At 39.3% G+C, this 21,658-nt stretch overlaps 5 protein-coding genes across 5 annotated transcripts; 4 read left to right on the forward strand and 1 right to left on the reverse strand.

Annotated features, from left to right (window-relative positions):
* Positions 1-1,160: 1,160 nt before the first annotated feature.
* Positions 1,161-2,158, reverse strand: LOC127252128 (RING-H2 finger protein ATL17-like). The gene has a single exon (XM_051276171.1). The coding sequence runs from the start codon at positions 2,156-2,158 to the stop codon at positions 1,349-1,351; it is 810 nt and encodes a 269-aa protein (XP_051132128.1). The 3' UTR covers positions 1,161-1,348.
* LOC127252127 (purine-uracil permease NCS1) lies at positions 2,074-4,902 on the forward strand. Its single transcript, XM_051276169.1, has 2 exons — positions 2,074-2,188; positions 2,832-4,902. The coding sequence occupies exon 2, from the start codon at positions 3,073-3,075 to the stop codon at positions 4,741-4,743; it is 1,671 nt and encodes a 556-aa protein (XP_051132126.1). The 5' UTR covers positions 2,074-2,188; positions 2,832-3,072; the 3' UTR covers positions 4,744-4,902.
* A 2,192-nt stretch (positions 4,903-7,094) lies between these two features.
* Positions 7,095-8,720, forward strand: LOC127251973 (probable 2-oxoglutarate-dependent dioxygenase SLC1). Its single transcript, XM_051275952.1, has 4 exons — positions 7,095-7,532; positions 7,608-7,855; positions 7,948-8,290; positions 8,378-8,720. Exons 1-4 carry the CDS (start codon positions 7,158-7,160, stop codon positions 8,624-8,626), a joined length of 1,215 nt encoding a protein of 404 aa, XP_051131909.1. The 5' UTR covers positions 7,095-7,157; the 3' UTR covers positions 8,627-8,720.
* Positions 8,721-10,069: 1,349 nt separating this feature from the next.
* On the forward strand, positions 10,070-12,877 carry LOC127251569 (carotene epsilon-monooxygenase, chloroplastic). Its single transcript, XM_051275308.1, has 9 exons — positions 10,070-10,720; positions 10,800-11,096; positions 11,181-11,378; positions 11,459-11,560; positions 11,683-11,823; positions 11,901-12,008; positions 12,157-12,239; positions 12,340-12,502; positions 12,596-12,877. The coding sequence occupies exons 1-9, from the start codon at positions 10,223-10,225 to the stop codon at positions 12,644-12,646; spliced, it is 1,641 nt and encodes a 546-aa protein (XP_051131265.1). The 5' UTR covers positions 10,070-10,222; the 3' UTR covers positions 12,647-12,877.
* A 1,081-nt stretch (positions 12,878-13,958) lies between these two features.
* LOC127251571 (intracellular protein transport protein USO1-like) lies at positions 13,959-19,450 on the forward strand. The gene is made up of 8 exons (XM_051275310.1): positions 13,959-14,063; positions 14,434-14,631; positions 14,714-14,836; positions 14,914-14,951; positions 15,030-15,183; positions 15,265-18,684; positions 18,765-18,901; positions 19,004-19,450. Exons 1-8 carry the CDS (start codon positions 13,977-13,979, stop codon positions 19,227-19,229), a joined length of 4,383 nt encoding a protein of 1,460 aa, XP_051131267.1. The 5' UTR covers positions 13,959-13,976; the 3' UTR covers positions 19,230-19,450.
* Positions 19,451-21,658: the final 2,208 nt, after the last annotated feature.

A 21,658-nucleotide genomic window follows, 5' to 3' on the forward strand; every position in this document is an offset into this window, starting at 1 on the left:
TCCAAGTTGGCAGTATGCATAATATCGAAATTGAAATTAAAATTTTATTATATTGTGGAGTCCGTTGTATGGTTTATCATGGGCCCCACAAGCCCACATGGGCCGTTGGCATAAAGTATAACAGCTTCCATTAGTTTAGTGTGCATACGATACGATGTGCCCAATCAACTTCCCATCATTGTTACCTCATTCTCTCTCTCTCTCTCTCTCTCTCTCTCTCTCTCTCTCTCTCTCTCTCTCTCTCTCTCTCTCTCTCTCTCTCTCTCTCTATTACATTACATGTATCGCCTATCTATCTGTACCTAATTAATTAATTAATTTTAATCCTGATTAATTCCTCTTCATAACACCAGTGCTTTTTATTGGACTTATGACCATATATTATATATAGATAGTCATATCATTTATCAATGAATTAATTGGGCCATTTTACATATATTAAGATTACCTGTCAAATTATCAATTTATAGTTCCTGTTTCCGCTGGTAGGAGAAGTTTCCCCGTCACGGGTGTGGTGGTTGATGATTTAAATACATTATTATTATTATTATTATTATTATTAAGCTTATCAAACTACACGTCAATGATTTGGCCTTATGCATGCTTTTTTTTAGATTAGTTTTTTTTTTTTGTTTAATAATAATAAATATATATATATATATATGTCCCATTTGAAGGATGAATTAAATTGAAGAAGAAATGATATATTAATACAAGTCTTCCTCCTCTCTCATCTCAAGGGGAAGATGCTTTTGTTTACCATCTCACGTGTCACTATCGGAAATGCTTCTTTCAATATATAGCCTACTAAAAACTTTGATGAGAGCATAGAGCTAGAAGAAGTAATTAAGAGAGAATATATTTATATTAGAGAAAATCAACTCTTGTTTCTGTAGGTAACTTGTCATATTTTTTTTTTTAATTTAAATGTCTCGTTTCCATCTTCTCTGTTAAATTTGAAATAAAGTGTGGTGGTGCTCCAAGAGAATGTTTATAACTGTTTATTGAAGTCGCAAAAAAGCAATGAAGTTTGATTGATTGCACACACACACACACATAAGACATGGTTAGCCCATGGCCATTGGCAGTGCAACACGTGTCAACTACCTCTTCCTCTGATGACTCATCCTATGCTGTCTGTCCAGTTAGCCCCTAATTATTTTAAGTAAAACTATTGCTGCCTTGATTCCTAAGTCAGTAAATCATTTTGTAATTATTAAGTAAGAAAAAGGCAGGTTGTCAGATCAATATAATAATTTCTTATTTTCAGATGAATGGAAAATCTTATAATTAAGAAATTTCTGTTTCTATTTCTTTTTTAAAAAATAAAATAAAATAAAATATATTGTCAGTAAGGAAGAATTGGTCCGTTGGAATTTCCATTCCCCAAGCCGAGCCGCGAAAAGGACCTGAGCCACTTGTATGAAAGCGAGCCGGGATCGAAATGGCTCGATCGCGGAAAGGTGTACGAACCACTCCTCCTGAGCGTGCGGCTTCTCCTCCAGGAAGACGATGGATTCCTCTGCAGATTACTTCTCATCAACGATTGATCCATCGAGAGCGACCGCTTCAAACGCGGCGGCGATGGTGCCGAAGACAGCGATACCACAAAGTGCCGGAGCGCCGATGATTCGAGGTTATTGGTAGTACTCGTGCTTGGTTCGCTGATTTCGCGACCGGAATCGGCGGCAAGGTGAGCGTCGAAGACGAACGGCGGTTCCGAATGTGTCTCCTCTTTTGAAACTACGGGAGATCTACACATCGGACAGCTCGTTTGCGCCGCGAACCACCGGTCGATGCACGTCACGTGGAACGCGTGCTTGCAGTTAGGCAACCAACGCACCGTATCTTCGTCTTCCAATTCCCCCAAACACACGACGCATTCGTCTTGGTCGATGTAGCATTTCACGGCGGAGAAAGCGTAGATCGGGATAGTTTGCAGGACTTTCTCGTCGACTCCGGTGAAATGAGCGCCGTCGGCGGCGGATTCATTCTCCGTCGTGGTGGATGATTGCCTCCATACACAGCACTTGATCAGGAGGACGTGGTAGAGCATAGTGGCTAAGGATATGATGACCGTTCCAAGCAACGAAAGGAGTAAAGCATGGCCGAAGGTAGTGTGGCTACTCTGCGATGGCAATGCAAATATTCTCTCCATCGATCATCCTATCGTATACGCAAATGCCAGGTTCCTGATTCCTTCAATTTTTTATTAAATGCATTTGTAAATTCAGTCTATCTGGGGATTGTAACAAAACCAAGATTTAACAATGTGAGAACCACATGCTATATAAGGAAGATGATTCAAATTAAAAATAGGGCATATTAACTGCATTACAAAAAAAAAATTGTGGTGAGAACATTGCCGACTGAGCAAGGCGAGGGTTTTGGTGAGGTTTTGACAGCGTAAAGATGGTGACACGTGCAGAAAATCTTGGCCATAGTTCCAACAGGTGTGCGTCTGGGAAGGAATTGGGCTTTTTTTAGGGTTACCATAATTTTATGCTGCTGTTGAAAATTGGTTTCAATTTCAATTTGTTGTAGTATTTAATTTCTAAATGGGCCAAAGCCTCAAAAGGGCAACATTAGGCTGGGGCTAAGATTGGTTGGAGCAGTATTTTGGCATGTGCTAATAATTTCAGCTGCATTTCTATTCTTGTGGGTTAGGTGTCACACCCAATCACTCACATGGCTTCTGACAAAAAATCATGTGAATACTTTTGATGTCAAGGCGGAGATTTCGGGATCGTAAATGGCATTTTGTTATTATATTATAGTACGTGATTTGGATGGATTCTGGTGTGTTCAATGTTTGACCTAATATCTGTCAGCTGTGTAAGAGATCCACGACTTGCAAATGGAGGCGTTCGTTCGTTGGGATGTTTGAGGCTATCCTATTAAAGACAATTGCGTAACTGACTGATCATTTACTGCCGATGTGACCTGCTATTGCCTGCCCACAACTCATCCAGCGTCTAATCCCAAATTCCCAACAGAAACCACATATTTTTCTACTTCCTATATACCCCCAGCCCCATCGGAATCTCCATCTTTCTTACAGTAGCAGTACCCATGCTCTCCGTATGCTTCACCCTCCACCCCCATCTCCATCGTCTTCTCTACCCTCCCCGCGCCGCCACAACCAGCCCTGAACCGGTCGTATTTCCGGCACTGCGGAGAAGAAGATGGAGCGCAGTGTCGCCATTGTACTCATCGAGGCAGCCTAATCGCATCACCCACATGGAGGATTTCCGGCCTGACCCCGCCCTCATCAACGATGATCTCAAGCCCACGGCGGCCGACCAGCGGACGCTGTCCGGGACAGAAATGGCTAGTTTGTGGGTGGGGCTTGTGGTGGGCGTGCCGGCGTATTACCTCGCTGGGAGCTTGGTTGATTTAGGGATGGCGTGGTGGCAGGGAACTGCCATAGTCTTCACGGCCAATTTGATCCTGCTGCTGCCATTAGTTCTGACAGGGCATCCTGGCACACGGTACGGAATCTCTTTCCCTGTCCTGGCTCGATCCTCCTTTGGAATCAGGGGCGCCCACATTGCCACGCTTCTCAGAGCATTGGTTGGCTGTGGTTGGTATGGGATTGAAACCTGGATTGGTGGCGAGGCTATTTTCCTCCTCCTGCCTGGATTTGTTAAAGCATCAAGCCTTGCTAAGCCTGTGGCCTGGCTGGGAACTTCCCCTCTTGAATTTGCTTGTTTCATTGTATTCTGGTTTGCTCAGCTGGGAGCTGTGTGGAAAGGAATGGATGGAATCAGGCAGCTTGAAAAATATGCTGCCCCACTTCTGATGGTCCTCACAGGTTGTCTTCTGGTTTGGTCATATGTTAGGGCAGGTGGATTTGGCCACTTGTTCGCATTATCTTCCAGGCTCTCCAGCTCAGAATTCTGGGCTCTGTTCTTCCCTTCGTTGACAGCAAACATTAGTTTCTGGGCCACTCTTGCTCTCAACATCCCTGATTTCACCCGCTATGCCAAGAGTCAGAAGGATCAGATCATTGGGCAAGCAGGGCTACCAGTGTTCATGGGTGCATTTACATTGGCAGGCCTGGTGGTAACTTCCTCGACTAAAGTCATTTTTGGGACCCTGATTTCCAGCCCTGTTCAGCTCCTGGGGAGAATTGGTGGAGTTTGGACGAAAATCTTGTCCATATTTGGGATAACTCTGGCTGTCATCACCACCAACATTGCTGCCAATGTGGTGGCGCCGGCAAATGCCCTGGTGAACCTCAGCCCTTCGAAGTTCACTTTCCGAAGAGGGGCGCTGTTGACGGCATTGATTGGGATCGCATGCCAGCCATGGAGGCTTCTTCAGTCCAGCGAAAGCTTCGTGTACACTTGGCTGGTTGGGAACTCGGCATTGATGGGGCCGATTGGAGGCATAGTTTTGTCGGATTATTATCTAGTTCGGAACACTAATTTGAGCATGAATGATCTGTACACAGGGAGTCCTGGAGGGGCTTACTACTATTGTGGTGGATACAATTTGGCAGCAATTGGGGCCTTGGTGTTAGGGGTATTGCCTGTGGTTCCAGGGTTCTTGCACAAGGTAGGGATTTTGGGCAGTGTCCCTAATGCATTCACAATTATTTACAACAATACATGGTTCTTTAGCTTCATCTTGTCAGGGGCTTTGTACTGGGCATTTTCATCAGTGCAAAGCCAGAGGGATGATGATGATGATGATCACCACCACCACACAGATCCCCTCCTGCCAAATTCCTCATCTTAGTTTTTGTTTGTCCCTTCCACCCTATGCTTCTGTGTTTTTGTTATCTTTTTGGTTCTTTCATTTGGCTTAGGGGAAAACATGTGTTGTATACAGTTCACAGAGAAATAATTTTTTATGTATAATAATTTAACAATGAAATATATATTGGATCATCTATTACTCAGTCTCTCATTTAGAATAAAGTGAATTTAGATTTCTATTTCTTGATAAATAAATTGTGAATTTTTGTATCCTTTCTAAATAGGCTATGCCTGCAATCGGCTTAACTACTATGAAAATTGCCCAAATTGTATTATAGATCAGAAAGAAAATTTAAGATACATCTTTGAACTTGATCTGATCAGATGAACGGACGAGTTATATAAATTGAACGGCCCTGATTTAACCATCTTCGAAGATCAAATAATGCGGGCACATTGTCACATAAAAGCAATCATATTGGGGCTATGATACAAATTCAGAGAAAATAATTAAAGGTCATATAATTAATGTACAACCATTTTACTACACAGTAATTGAATAATAATAATTTATTATTAATGTACACCTAAATTGTATTGCATTGTCACAATAGTATTAACTTGGTATGACCCGTACACTATATATTATTTGAATATGAGGGTTGAAATTTAGATATGAAGTGCGAACACAATTAAATTAATTAGTTAGTGTTACATATGCAAATACATTAAAATAAACATGGTCTGAGGTGGACACTAAACATGCAATGAACGAAGAAGAGACGACAGAAAGCCTACAACATATAAAAAAAGGATGACTTATAACACTAACCCCACACCATCATCATAACCAAAAAAAAAAAAAATGGTATGCAGATTAACAGTCCAGCAATATCAGATAACAGACAAATATATGATTCAATTCAACTAATTAAAGAAAAACTCCATAATAAACAAATATCGTGATAATTAAATACAAAAAAAAAAAAAAAAGACATAATTAATTAAGACATTGTCATTGTGATCTTAAGCTCAAAATGCACCTGACAAATTTACTACTCCATATAAAAAATTATATACCAAATCTCTGATATTATACTTAGATTATAAACTATGGTGTAGGTATTATTTTGGGGAGTTGGAATGTTATTAATTTAATCGAAGAAGGTAAAGTCTTACAGTGCATGCCACTTAATTCCATGTCCAACTAGGTTTGTGGATTTTTAAATTCAATGTGAGCCACGCTGACTTTTTGATCCAATGAATTAGTTTAATAATTTGGTAATTTCTTAATACACAACTACTCATTATATTGTAGTTTTATATGCAAAGTAAACCCAAACTGAAAAGGCAAAAATAAAATAAAATAAAAAAGACTAACTAATCCGTATATAAAAAAATTATATTTAGTCAGGTCAACGGCTCTAATGCATGGATACTAAATTCCACGTGACTGTTGACCTATAAACCCAGCAATTTAATTATGTTTTTTTATTTTGCAAATTCAAATTTCAGGTAATTTATTAGATAGTCCATTTTGTTTATTCATTTATTACTGCATTGTATTAATTAAATTAATTAATTAATTGGCTAGGGAGATTAATGCAATTGGGTATTGACTGAGTGTACAGTGAGTCAAAAGTGAGGTGGAATGAGAGTTGACACGTATGCAATAGGGCAGGCGTTTGTACACGCGTCTCGTCCTTGACTAATCAGATTTGCAGGGTGCGTACGGTGTCGTTTTGAGGGTTGGAACAATTCCTCACCCTGCCCTGCCTCATATGTCATACGTACATACACATACACATACACATATATATTCACCCAGAGATTAATATTAATATTAATATTAATATAAATTGTCCTGATTCATGAATGTGAAAATGTCTACTAATTCAATTTAATTGTCGTCGTCTTGGTCGTCTCTATCAACCTCGGGGACTACATTTGGGTGGACTTGGACAATTACTAATTAAATAAATTAAATTAAATTAAAACCCACAACAAATATATATCCTTTTGTAAATTTAATTTGTATCAATATTAATAATATTGTAATGAGTTGAATAACTAAAAAAAATGAATAGGACAGGACATGTCATGGCACTGGCACTGGCACTGGCTTGTAGTGTTTCAAGATTGTCAACGCTTTGTTTGCATTTGCATGGAAACCCGCAGCAGCAGCATTGCACTGCTACTTAGATTCAGCTGACCTTAGACAGATTTAATTTACTTGGATTGCATTGAATATTTGCATGTCCTAATCCTAACCCACCCACCTCACAATCAAACTGCACCCGACCGACCCGGTTACCCGACCCATACGAATTTCATTCATCTATAAATCCGCCCTCGGCTTCCACCTTCTTCCTTGATTCATACAGAATTAGCTTAGCAAACCCTAGGAGGGATCGATTAACTAATTAATTAATTAGTTGTGATCTCTATCAATCCATGTCTCCGGGAATGGTGATTGTGGGGGAGACGAGCAGTACTGCTACTGTCTTCTTCGATAATAATAACAACAATAATGAGAGTAGATTGTACGAGAAAGGAGTGAAGAACATGTACGAGAATGGGATTCAGCGCATTCCTGCCAAGTACGTATTTCCTGCTGAAGAACGTCCCGACATGCCGGCGATGACCACCGGCGACGAAGGCAACAGCAAAAACATTAATATTAATAATCCCTGTCCTAACGTCGACGACGACGATGGCCTGAACCAGCTTGATCTTCCAATAATTGACTTTGCCCAACTGCGAGGCCCGAACCGCTCCGACGCCCTCAAATCCCTCGCCCACGCCTGCGAAACCTATGGATTCTTCCAGGTACTATATATATATATATGTATGTATATATGACAAATGCATGCATTGTTTAATTAATTGATTAATTATATTCAGCTGGTGAACCATGGGATTGGGGAGGAGATTGTAGCGGAGATGGTGGATGTGTGCAAACGGTTCTTCGAAATGCCAATCGCAGAGAGGGAGAAGTACATGTCGGGAGACACGAGCAGCCCTGTCCGATACGGGACAAGCTTCAATCAGACCAACGATGGCATCTACTGTTGGAGAGACTTCCTCAAGCTCGTCTGCACTCCTCTCCCCGACGTCCTTCCCCATTGGCCCTCTTCCCCTCTCCACTTGAGGTTAATTAATTAATTTGCAGAACTAATTACATATTGATTAAACTTCATTAATCAATTATTAATCACTTACAATTAATTGATTAATTTTGCAGGCAAATGGCGCTGAATTACGCCAAAGAAACGAAAGGGCTGTTCTTGGAGCTGGTGGAGGCCATTCTGGAAAGCCTGGGGCTCACCATTAATGACGATGAAGAAAGAATGGTAATGAAAGATTTGGCAGATATTAATGGAAGCCATATGATGATTGTAAATTGCTACCCCCCGTGTCCCCAACCAGACCTAACCCTAGGAATGCCACCCCATTCCGACTACGGCTTCCTCACTCTCCTCCTCCAAGACAACGTCAGAGGTCTGCAGATTCAGCACCGCCGCAAATGGGCCACCGTCAATCCAATTCCCGGCTCCTTCATCGTCAATGTCGGAGACCACCTCGAGGTATACATACATACATATATATATATATAATCAATTAAAAAATCCATTTTAATTTATTAAATATGGATTACTTGGATGGTTTTGCAGATATTCAGCAATGGGAGGTACAAGAGCGTGCTGCACAGAGTGATTGTGAATCCGACCAAGTATAGGCTGTCGGTGGCGTCGCTGCACAGCGTGGCGTTCAGCAGCACCGTCAGGCCGGCGGCGGCGCTCATCACAGACACGAACCCCAGGCGTTACAGAGACACCGATTTCGCTACCTTCCTAAAGTATATCACCTCCTGTGACTCCAAAAATAAGAACTTCCTTCAGTCCAGGAAATTGACCAGCTAGATTCAATTTTAGTTAATTATTTAATTAATCAATACTACTGTAATGCATCCACCAAATCATCCAGAAACAAATTCATTAAAAATAAAACGGCCAAGTAGACTTCATGTGCTTTGACTTTTTTTTTTTTTTTTTTAATAATGAGTTTTATAAAGATCATCATTGTTGTGATTTGTTGTCCCAAATGACCATTTATCATGTCCATTAAGCACACAAACGGTTTAGAGCAACCAAATAAACAGACAAAGGAACCTAAACTTCATTACTAAAATTCAGGTGACAATTAATCTCTCTCTCACCCCTAAAAAATGCAACAAGATAATGCATACAAGATGTATATCTAATTTTTACAATTTACTTCAGCTAGTGACTTATTAAGCTCCAAGTGGTTGGACGAGAAAGGATTTAATTTGTTAAATTGTAAGAACCAGTAGCCTCTAACAACTTGGGAATATATTGGCATTGGTCCCCGGCCCCACCTCTAAATCTCCAAAATAATCTTCTTAATTAATTTGGTAGTCTTCATGAGAAATTTTCGTGCCAACTTCGTGTTCATGCCTAACAATAATATATATATATAAGAAGATCTGTCTATTGTAGTAATTCCATCCATTTGCAGATTACATCAACTACCAGAAGAAACTATTTTATTTTTGTCAATGATGAGGTGGTTAGCATACAAAGAAGGCATCTGCTACGTCCATTGACCTGAAACAATAAAATAGTGCAGATGAACGTACAGGATCGGATTGGAGGAGCATTAATTAACTAATTAACTATTGCTGTTTTTGTTTGAAGGAAATATATATATGTGTGTGTGTGTGTGTTATAGTCATCGAGTTGGTAATTCTTGTAATTTTCGTAGCAAAGAGCTATGCATCTGCAAATGAAATTAACTTCGTTTCTCTCTGGTCAGGTCAAATACGTACGAAAATATTTACTTTATAGATTATATAATTTTCCTCTGTGTATGACGAGAATATTTTCAAGTTGCCATTGTTGATACCTAAGGTTTCAAATTTGAGGACTTTTATTGATTATAATTAGTACTGCTCACATTTACATTAAATTCAAGGATTCAGTCTTGACTTGGGACCACACTTTTTGACTTTGTGGGCTGTTTAAATCTAACCACCTTTTCCTTTTCCTTTTCCCCTTCAAGACTTTCAGATTTTGGACTTTGCGTCAACTTCCATATTTCACTGCTCGTTTATTCATTATCAATTATAATAGTGACTTTCAAATAAGCATGTCCATGACTCAGCAATAAATTGAAATCCCCTAAGATTTTGTATACTGCGGCCCAATATACTATCCAGCCCAATTATGGATCACTAGCCCACTTAGCAAAACTACGTTTATTGCCATTCATCATTATTGTCAAAGAATTATTACAGTGATCAAACAATAATTGTAAAAACCTAACAAAGTAGACTTTAATTACATTCCATCAAAGATTCAGTGCGTCCGTACACAGTGTGTGGGAGGATAGCAGCAGAGCTAATCCACAGAAAACAATACGGCTCCACCTCCAGTGCTGCCCAAAAATGGCGGCCGGGAAATAGAAGCCAACCGACTTACAGAGTTCATCCCGCCACCATGCCGTCCTCATTCGCCCTTCCTTCTTTATCCCCCTCCGCCGCCGCTGCCCACCATCGCCGCCGCCAAGTCCCCCGGAAATCCCGCCAATGCCGCGTCGGCGCACTCTCCATCAAGAATTCCTCAAACGACAAACCGCCGGCGACCAGGCCGGCGTCGTGGGTCAGCCCGGAGTGGCTAACCGCGCTCACGAAATCCCTCACTTTATTAAGGCGGAAGGACGAGTCCAACATACCCATCGCCACCGCGAAGCTTGACGACGTGTCGGACCTTCTCGGCGGAGCTCTGTTTCTGCCGCTCTACAAATGGATGATCGAAGACGGCCCCGTCTACCGTCTCGCGGCGGGGCCCCGCAATTTCGTGGTGGTCAGCGATCCCGCCATAGCCAAGCACGTTTTGAAGAACTACGGCACAAAATACGCCAAAGGGCTTGTTGCAGAGGTTTCCGAATTCCTCTTCGGCTCTGGTTTCGCCATTGCTGAAGGTTCTCTTTGGACGGTAACTAAACCTATGCTCAATTCAGATTTCAGAGCTGCTGCCATTTCCAGCAATGCTGATTCAATTGATGCTGCTGTAGGTAAGGCGTAGAGCTGTGGTTCCATCCCTTCATAAAAAGTACCTTTCGATAATAGTCGAACGAGTCTTCTGCAAATGCGCTGAGCAGCTGGTGGAGAAGCTGAAGCCAGAGGCAATCAATGGCGCTGCTGTGAACATGGAGGATAAGTTTTCACAGCTGACACTTGATGTCATCGGCCTCGCATTATTCAACTATAATTTCGATTCTCTTACGGCGAATAGTCCCGTTATCGATGCAGTTTATACTGCATTGAAAGAGGCAGAGTTGCGTTCCACTGATCTATTGCCATATTGGAAGGCTGGTTATTCCTCCATCGTTGCATCCTAGCTAGCTATTCGATATGTGTCGAGTTGTTTAATGCTGTTTTTGTGATTGATTCAGATTGACGCCTTGTGTAAAGTGATACCGCGGCAAATTAAGGCCGAAAAGGCTGTGTCTTTAATAAGGGAAACCGTTGAAGAGCTCATATCAGAGTGCAAGAAGATTGTAGAATCTGAGGGGGAGAAGATTAATGAGGAGGAATATGTGAACGACGCCGACCCTAGCATTCTTCGCTTCTTGCTTGCTAGCAGAGACGAGGTATGGAAGCGAGCACACAATACATTGATTATATGGAATGTGCATTCGATGCTAACCATGGACATGTGTACTTGGTTTAGGTATCTAGCGCACAGCTTAGAGACGATCTTTTGTCAATGCTGGTTGCCGGTCATGAAACCACCGGCTCGGTGTTAACTTGGACAGCTTATCTGCTTAGTAAGGTGTAGTAAAATGGAGAAAGTGTTTCAGGCTTTTGATGATTTCTCGCGTACTTCCATACTCATGGTTATGGTTCTTAGTTATTCATGAATGGTTTTTTTTTTCCAAATGTATGACAATCTAGGACCCGTCCTCTTTGAGGCAAGCGCAAGAAGAGGTCGATAGAGTCTTGCAGGGTAGGCTTCCTACATATGAAGACATAAAGAATCTCAAATTCTTGACGCGTTGCATAATTGAGTCGATGCGCCTGTATCCTCATCCACCTGTAAGTCTTAGCAACTCATCAGACGAGAGTACATCTAGCATCGATCCAGTTATCATTTAATTGATGAATCTCATTAGGTCCTGTTGAGAAGAGCTATTGTTGATGATGTACTTCCCGGGAACTACAAGGTCAATGCCGGACAAGATATTATGATATCGGTGTACAACATTCACCACTCTCCACAGGTACCGTATACCCTAATACCCCTGCCTAAGTTCGATATCACTACCTCAGGTTTCAAATGGAAAAGAAAATCTATGCAGCTAAGCATACTTATTGGCTATGATCATTTCATCTCTTTGTCTGTGAAACATGTTAATTGTGTTTTTGAAGGTATGGGAAAAAGCGGATGACTTCTTGCCGCAGAGATTCGACTTGGATGGCCCTGTTCCTAACGAATCAAATACTGATTTCAAGTAGCTACATGAACTTTACTTGTTTACACAGAAAATATTACTAATGTCATAACTACATAATCAACTGTACATGTCTGAATTCATATCGGAAATGTTGCAGATTCATTCCATTCAGTGGAGGGCCGCGCAAATGTGTTGGCGATCAATTCGCTCTGCTTGAAGCTATCGTGGCTCTTGCCGTACTTCTTCAGCAACTGAGCTTCGAGTTAGTTCCAGACCAGACTATCAGCATGACCACCGGAGCTACCATTCACACAACAAATGTAACATTGTTTTCTTGAATCTAATACTAAACACATAGGAAATGAATTCGCTGATTGATCTTCCAGATAACAATATTGACTGTTTTCTTGCAGGGCTTATACATGAAACTGACCCAAAGGGAGACTGCATCTGTCCTTGCGTGACGAGGAAACACTTCGCCAATTTTCTGGTAACTGCATATCACAATAGAGCACTTATAAGCATTTGTCTAGCTCCAGTTCATGATTTAAAGATCGATTCTTTATTTGTGTGGATCACCAAACTGACATCCAGGAATTGTATTCCATGCCTTGCTGTAATTATATCATACCAAGAAAAGAGCTATTGTTCATCAGTTGTCAGCAGAATTGTTAATATGATAAATGATTATTTTATGAGTGTAGTCTAGTGAAAAGCATGGCAAAGTTTGTCTTTCATTAGCATAAAAAAAAAGTATCCAGTCTTCAAAATTCCTGCCGTCTATGTGAAGTTAACAGAGAACGAAATTTCCAATGTGAAGAAGCTTTGGTGCCTAAGAAAGAACAAGAAATATCTTCTTGTTTGGTTCTCCATATATTCAGACAACAAACTATAGTTTGAATCAGGGTATATTTATTAATTATTACCAATTTCCCTTGCTCCAGCATTAAGGCGTTTGTTAAGAAGCAATCGTACTTGTTGATGTATTGGGTCATGTGATAGTGGATATTCAACAAGATTATATGAAAGCTTCGATGAAAAAGAACGTGTCAAGATCAAGATCAAGATCCAGATCCCAATTCTTGGTTTGACTTTGAAACCAAGAATATGAATTTAAAAGACAAATCTTGATGAAAATGAAATCCGTCACCCACCCGTGCAGAGTATGCTTTCTTCCTAAGCATAACACGTCTCCCATAAATGTTTTCGATAATGTAAACAGAATTCCTTCAATCATCAACTATTATTATTACTGAATCAAAGCAAAGAGGCACCAGAAAGCAGATGCTGAATATGAATTAATCTTGTTGGATTTAACCGATTTAAGAGAGCTCTATATATGTTTAAGGGCACTTTAAAAAGGCATAGGAAGTGGCCAAGAAAACAGGACAAAAGCACAACAAAAGGGGGAAATCTTTTTGTAATATGATTGTGTGAATGTTAGCTGTTGAACTATAAATGATGTATGGTTTAAACGGCAGCTAAACAAAAGAGGAACAATGCTGATAGCCTATGGTCATATGTCATCATCACAAGAAAGGGCCAAAATGAGAGACCACTGTTGATTTGATAAGAAAGACACCTGGGAAGTTGGGAACAATGACATTCAACCTATCAAACATATAACTCCTCTCTCCCGCTCCTCTCTCTCTCTCTCTCTCTCTGCTGCTTTGTTTTTGTCATTTTAAACAATGCAAGGAGTGATAATAAAGATTGCTTAGAAGCTATCTTTATCCCCTTGCTGCTGCCTATTGCACAGAACTGTAGACTCAAGAACTGATCAGAGAAAGCAGAATGTTGCGAATGCCGAGGCTAGATAACAGGCCATCTAAAACAAGAGAGAGGGTTGATTTCAAATTCTCCAATTTCCAGGCCCTTCAGGTATCAGCATGTTCTTGCATTTTCTTGAATTTATTTTTGGATCTTTCTTCATCACTTCATTAACGGACAATCTGAGATCTCATTCTTGGAAGAAATCTGATTGCATTGGGTTGAAACTCTCTCTATGACCTATGTTCCCTCGAGCATGCAACAATTAAAAAAACATAAAAATTAAGGTTGTGGTTTCAGGGAAACTGTCAAATTAAATGATATGCATATGACTCGTGAAGGGTAGTTGGTGGTATTGGTGATGTAAATGAATTCTGACACTCTAAATTTACATATTCATGTTCTTGTTAGTTCATGCATTAATTTCCTCCCATGATCAAGAAATTTCTGATCGTTCTTGGCAACTCTTTCTGATAAACAGGTACCAAAGGGATGGGACAGACTATTTGTGTCGCTAATCTCAGTAGATACAGGCAAAACACTTGCCAAATCTGGCAAAGCCCTTGTGAAAAATGGGAGTTGCCACTGGGCTGAGACTATATTAGAATCTATCTACATATCAAATGATCTTTCTTCAAAAGGGTTTGAAGAATGCCCTGTCAGGGTGGTTGTTTCCACGGTATGGTTAAGATTTTACCTGAGAATTCATTCACATCAGCCTATCATTTTCCTGGGTATAAATCCTGAGCCCTGAATTTCAGGGGTCAACAAGATCCAGCACCCTCGGCGAAGTAACCATCAATATGGCACAGTATGCAAGTTCAAGAGTATCCACTGCAGTTTCACAGCCTCTAAAGAAATGCAGCTACGGGACTATTTTGCAGGTTAGTTGTTTAGTTCCTTTCCTTACATTAATGGGTTGGGTTGCACAATCTAATGTACATGTTTCATTGGCTTTCAGTTTAAAGTTCAATGCCTGAGTCGCAGATCCAAATTGGGGTTAGTATTCAATGAATGACTTCCATATTCAGTTTCTAGATTTCTTTTTGTTGGACTAACATTTTATGGACTATTCAGGGATGATGATTCGAAGTCATCAAACTCTCAAGTAAGCAGCATGAATATAGATCAGTATGATGGTGACAGGAAATCAGATAGATCATATAGTTCAAGTAGATCACCAAGGGAAGACATGGCTACTACCTCCCATCCAGTGAAATCAGACAGCAAGGTGTTAGGAAAATCTATAGGTTCATTGGTATTATTGCACTGATTGATACCATATAGTGATCACCTCCTCATTTGTCTGCAGGGCTCAGCATCCAGTTCATTTCAGAGTTTTGATTCTGTGGATGGATCTTCGCAGAATAAAAACCTGTCAGCGAAGAATCTTTTCAAGGAGTATGATTCCCATGCATCGCAGCCTGGAGGGGGCTATGATAGTAGCCCCTTACCTGATGACTTTTCAGGTAGCAATCGTTCTCCATCAAAGCAGCCATCATTAAACTCCAGGCAGTATTCAGGGGAGGACTTTCGAAACGAAGCATCTGTTGTTAGCAGATCGTTGGTGAGCAACATGGGTTCTTCGAGAAGCCTTCTGGAAGTTGCAGAAGACACCATTGAGGAACTCAGAGCGGAAGCCAAAATGTGGGAGAGGAACGCTAGGAAGCTGATGATTGATCTGGACATGTCAAAGAAAGAATACTCTGATCTGTCAAAAGGACAGGCAGAATTAATGATGCAGCTCTCAGCTGCGCACGCAGAGCAAGATGGCATGAAGAAAGAAATTGAGAAGATGAAGCTAGAGTTGCAAAAATCGAGCACCAATCAGGCAACTAGAGAAGATGCTTTCATTCAATCCGAAAGTTGGATACGTATCCAGAAGGAACTGGAGGATGAGATAAAGCATCACCAAGTACTGACTGATGGTTTAGACCAACAGCTGAAGCAGAGCCAGGAATCAAATATTGCCCTAGTTTCGGTTCTTCAAGAGCTTGAAGAGACCATAGAGCAACAGAAAATTGAAATACAGAATCTTTCATCTCGGAAGTTGGACTTTGCGGCTTTAGAGAATTCTATAGCTGAAAAGTCAGAGGAAAACCAGACTTCATTGCTGCAGCTGCAGCAAGTTCAAGAATCTGAAAAGAAATTGCAAGCTGATGTTGAGTTGCTTTCTAAGGCTTTAAAAGATAAAATCAATGAACTGGAGAATGAACGGTGTTCAAAGAGAGAGATGCTGTATAGTGCTGAGGAGGATTATAAAAGCAAAATTTCTATAAAAGACGAAGAAATTGCTAGCTTAAAAGCAATGGTACCAGGTTATGTAGAAGGCAAAAATCTTAAGGAGTTGAATGAAGATTATGCGGAGTTCATGAAGGAGATAGAATCCTTGAGAGAAAAAATTCAGGAGCTAGAGAGAGATTGCGCAGAGCTGACTGATGAAAACCTTGAGCTTTTATATAAGCTCAAGGAGTTGAATGGAAATGACATCATAAAGTGTGCATCTTTCGATTCAATGTTGAGTGAGCATCCAAATATTTCTCCTAGCGATGGGTCTGAAGTAAGTGACCCCAAGGAAGAGGAGTTTGAGAACAAAACTTGCTTTAAAAATTCAGAACATTTGCCAGAAGTAGTGAAGCAAATCGACATGGCTTTTCAACATCTAAGGAAGAGCTGGCTCCATGTCCCCTATGAGAATGGCAACACTGTTGTGAATGTAAGTGAGGGAAAGGCTGACACTAGAATGTCATATGAATATATTCTTACCTCTTTGCAAGAGCTGAACAAGCTCTTGGGAATGAGGATCACTGAGTCTGAGGAAATTCACAGGAATCAAGAGATGGAACTGAAAGAGAAAAGCAATATTATAGCTGACGCTGAAACAAAGATCAAAGAAACAGTGTCGAAAACTCAAGAACTCGAAGAACTAATGATCCAGAGTAAAGAGGACAGAACAAATCTAATGAAGGAATTGGATCAAAAAATATCAGAATTTCATGTCATGGAGGCTAAGCTAGAATCAAATGAACAAGAGATGGACGTCCTTTTACAGCAACGTACGGAGTTGGAAGCAGAAATCACTGAAATCCAACATAATAAGAAGCATATTGAGCAGAATATGGAACTTGTGAGGACGGAGAGGAACACATTCTTTGAACAGGTTGAGAATCTTCAAAATGATATCGCATCCCTTCGTAGCACTGTTAGTTTCCACGTTTCTGCTAACAGTGACCTTGAGAAGAACATAGAAGAGCTTGGAAGAACGAGGCATGAATTGGAGCATGCTTTATCAAGGTTGCAAGAAGAAAACGTGAAACTGGAGGAATCCATATTGGGACTGAAAGAGGAAAAGGAAACGTGCCAGCAGGAAGCAGATAAGTTCAAAAGTGCAGCAGTGAGTCTCCAGGATGAGGTCAAGAAACTGAAGGCTGAAATGGACACTCAAATAGTGGAATTGAAAAAAATGTCAGAAGATATGAAGGAAAAATGGTTAGGAGCTCAAGAAGAGTGTGAATATCTGAAAGAAGAGAATAAGTTGCTACAGGCATCTGCAACAAGTTTTGAAGAGGAGATTAAGAAGCTTCAGAATTTGAATTCAGAACTTAAGACAGTAAATCAAGAACTAGAAGGTGGTTGCTCGGCATTGGCAGCTCAAGTGAGTGAGTTGAAGAAAAGTTTGTCTGGTTGCACTCTGAAAAACGAATCATTGGAGAACCATCTCACCACGCTGTTGGATGATTTCTCAATGAGAGAAAACAGTCTCAAGTCAGAAATAGACGCTCTTGTTAAAGAAAACAGTTACCAGAAGGAGAAACTTGCGCAGGAGGGAAGCCTGCGCGAGATGTTTTTGGAGCAGTCAGCAGAATTTGAGAGCCTCCAGAATGAGATTGAACATCTCAGAAAGCAAGTTTCAGATGCACATTGTGAAAAGGAACGAGTTTCCTCTGAAGCATCTAGTGAGGTTTCCAGTTTGCTAGCTGAAAATGCTGAGTTGCATGCTTCGATTCAGGAAGTTCATATCAGAGCTGAAACAGCCGAGAATAAACTCAATGAAGCTCAGCAAGAATCTGAGTTGCAACTCAAAGATTTGACAGATCAGCTAACCATATCTCAGCAACATTATGAGAGACTAGCGGCTGACCAAGACAGAATTCTGAAGTCATTGGCGAATTACAAGAAGAGTGAAGAAAAACTGAAGACGGGTATGAATGACCTTGAATTGAAGCTTACCATTTCAGACTATGAACGCCAACAACTAACAAAAGAAATGAGCATTTTGAAGGCTCAGTTGCAGAGTGTTTCAGATCTTCAGAATAAAGTCTCAAACTTAAAAGAGGAGCTCAAAGAATGCAGACATGATAAGGGAAAAGTAGAGCTTGCAATGAAGGAAATTTCAAGAGATTATGAAGAACTGAAGGCTGAAAATAGTTCGCTATCTGAGAAAGTCTCTGTTTTTCAGAAAACAATGTCTGAGTTTGAGGAATGCAAGAGGAATAAACTAGCTCTAGAAGCAAAACTTCAGCAAATGGAGAAGGAGCTGAATTCCAGAGAGATGTTTTGCATCCAGAACGATGGTCTTAAAAATGAAATAGCTGAAATGAAGAGAGCAAACATGCATTTTCAGCAGAAGATGTACATACTCGAAGAGGAAAGGGATGAAAACTTGAAGAAAGCCCAAAGTCTTGAAGAGGATCTAAAAGTTATGCAGGAAAGAAATAATTTCGTCATGGAGGTACGCTTTCTCTTCACCTTTCTTTAGGATCTTCAAATCATTTGTATCTAAGTCAATCTATTTCCTCGTGGCTTCTACAGGATGCAAATTACCATGATCTCTACAATGGAAGTTCTCATGCTATGACTGAGGATCACACAACGCAACAACATATGCACGAGAAAGATATCTCCAACGGATTGGATGACAATAACAGGAGCAGAGTTCAGTATGACCGGTGAGATTATGAGTATATCGAAAAACACATGCACCATCCATTCTTCCTATATGATTGAAAATTGACTAGCTAGCTCATGACAACATCAATATCTTTCTACAGTAATCATGAAAACTATGCTGCTGCCTCCAAAAAATCAACTGTGAGTGGTGAAACTGGGGCGAGAGAAAGGTACGAAAGAACAAAGTCATCACTCCATGCAGAGCTAAGAGAGTTAAGGGAGCGATACCTCGAAATGAGCCTCAAATATGCGGAAGTGGAGGCCCAACGCGAGGATCTCGTAATGAAGCTTAAAGCAACCAGGCAAGGGAGGAAGTGGTTCTCCTGAAATCTAGATCGTGCACTGTAAGAATTTAACATAGCCTCAGCAGAATATTGTATTCACTACACACATGTTGCTCCATTTCTGCCATAACATGTTCTTGTTCTACTCTACTGTTAAATATCTAAATAAGTGCAGCCTATTGATAATGGCTAATCAATCAGAGATGGAAATTCTTCTTGTATGGATATATGTTGTTGGACTAATAAGTTGAATGAACTTTCAAGTTTTGCAACTTTTCCGACTGAAACAGACATGTGTAAGCATAAGTAGCATGATGACGACTATTTATATATATGAAAAGATGAAAAGACTGGTGATGAAAAAGGCAGATAGATTGATCCTAGGAGCCAGAAATGTTGAAAAAATGGAAAAGATAGATGACGAGAAAAAGAAAAAGATATATAAACAAGCCTGTCTGTGGGATGTGGAGGAGGGAAGATGCCAATGGCATATCCGATGGAAGATGCTCCATTTGACCCCGGTGGTGCTTCCTTTTTGCCTCTCCTTTAATGTAAAGGTGACCACCAAATTCCTACACTTAGTCACCTCAATCGTTTATTGCCCCCACGACTTTCAAATTGTTCCTTCTTTCTCTTCTCTTGTCTTGTATATAATGATAAGGATCTCTAATAAATTCATCCAACCCTGGGAAACCCTCTCCTCCATCTTGGTCGGCAGACCAGAGCCATGGCCGGCACTGCAATAGCCGAGGCGGCGACGCTGGAAAGGCCTCGCTGCAAGGCCGCCGCCGTAGGACGTTAAGCTTGCGTGGCCGGCGGCGGAGGTTTGTGGTTTCAAGGGCAACTTCTATCCTTTGGCATTTTTCTGGAGTCAGTTTCGTGATGATCCCGTGGGAGCTTCGTTTGGTATTGGTATCGAATCGAATTCTATCTCCATGGAATTAATCAGCTCGAGGCGTTGCTGATGATTTTATATCGTCTGCTTATTAGGTATGGTGTAATAATTTGTCACCCGTGGCGTGAGTTTGTGATGATTGTATGATCATTCCATTTGAGGAAATCAAAAGAAAAAAAAGGAAAAAGAAGAGGTTTTGGCTGTAATAATAATAATGATAATGAGAAATAATAATCATTTTATTTATTTCGGTCCCCTTTGGTTGCGTCTTCATTGGCTGCCTCCTTGGCTCATCGCTTTCTCACGCAACTCAGGTGTGCAGTGTGCTTGCTTGATGGTTGAGATCTAGTTTAAAATAAAATATTACAATTTGATGACGATGAAATATAGTAGTCCCTCCGCCTCTTCTACAGTGTTTGCTATACTTATAATTAAAAATGTATTAATAAAAATAATTATTCTATTATATAAATAATTATAAATTAAAATTAAGATAATTAATTAGATTAATTAAAATTAATAAAAAATTAAAAACTTAAAATAAAATTAAAGTTTATAATTATTTTTAAAAAAAAGAAAAGTGACATAGTATGTATGTGAAGGACATAAACGACAACATAGACATAGTATCCGGGAGGGAGGGAGTATATTTTATTAACTTTTTTCTAAAAAAATATTTATAATAATATCTGTAGGTTCAATTGTCCATTTACAAACACAAACGACATACAGATATATACTTACAAATATATATATATATATTATATTATTTATATAACATAAAATACTATATTTCTATTTACAAAGCATATTTTTACAATACAATAAAATAACTATTATTCATTGTGTTAATAATTCTCTTTCCCATTTTAACAACCGCACTCCTATTCTATTCCATATTTTTAACGTTTCATTAAATCGTACTTCCATTTTTTATTATTATATGTATAATATTAATATTGATATTTATTCACATATTTGAAAATAAAAAGAAATTTTCAAAAAATGTTACTTTAAAATTTTCATTGTATTAGTATTTTTTAAAAGTTATTCTTACCTTTTTCAATTGTGCTATAATTTTTTATTTTACAATTTCTTACTAATTTATTAATGGTGAGATGACAAAGGCAAGGGTTTGTTATTTTTAATTTTAAAAATATTAATATCTTATATCTATTTATTATTTTTATATACTTACTCAATTTTTTATATAAAAAATATTTTTTTAAAAATTATTTTGACAAATAGAACACACCCTAAATAGTTCTTAAAAAATTATTAATTTTAGTTGGACAAAAAATGAAGAAATAATATTACAATAGGGAGTGAGATAAATAAAAATATTAATAATAATAATAATAATATAGAAATATTATAAAAAATTTATTAATGAATTGATAATATTTTGTGGGCTAAATAAAACAATAATTACAAATTTGTTATTATTTGTTAAAAAGAATAGTAAAATTATAGTTGAATAAATTTTACTATAAATATAATGTTCATAAATTTTATAAATAACTAAAAAAAATATACATAATTTTGGTGGACGATGAATTTTTTTAGTTCAAATAATA

The sequence above is a fragment of the Andrographis paniculata genome, unplaced genomic scaffold (genome assembly GCF_009805555.1).
Source record: "Andrographis paniculata isolate CXL003 unplaced genomic scaffold, ASM980555v1 Contig45END, whole genome shotgun sequence".
Lineage (NCBI taxonomy): Eukaryota > Viridiplantae > Streptophyta > Magnoliopsida > Lamiales > Acanthaceae > Andrographis > Andrographis paniculata.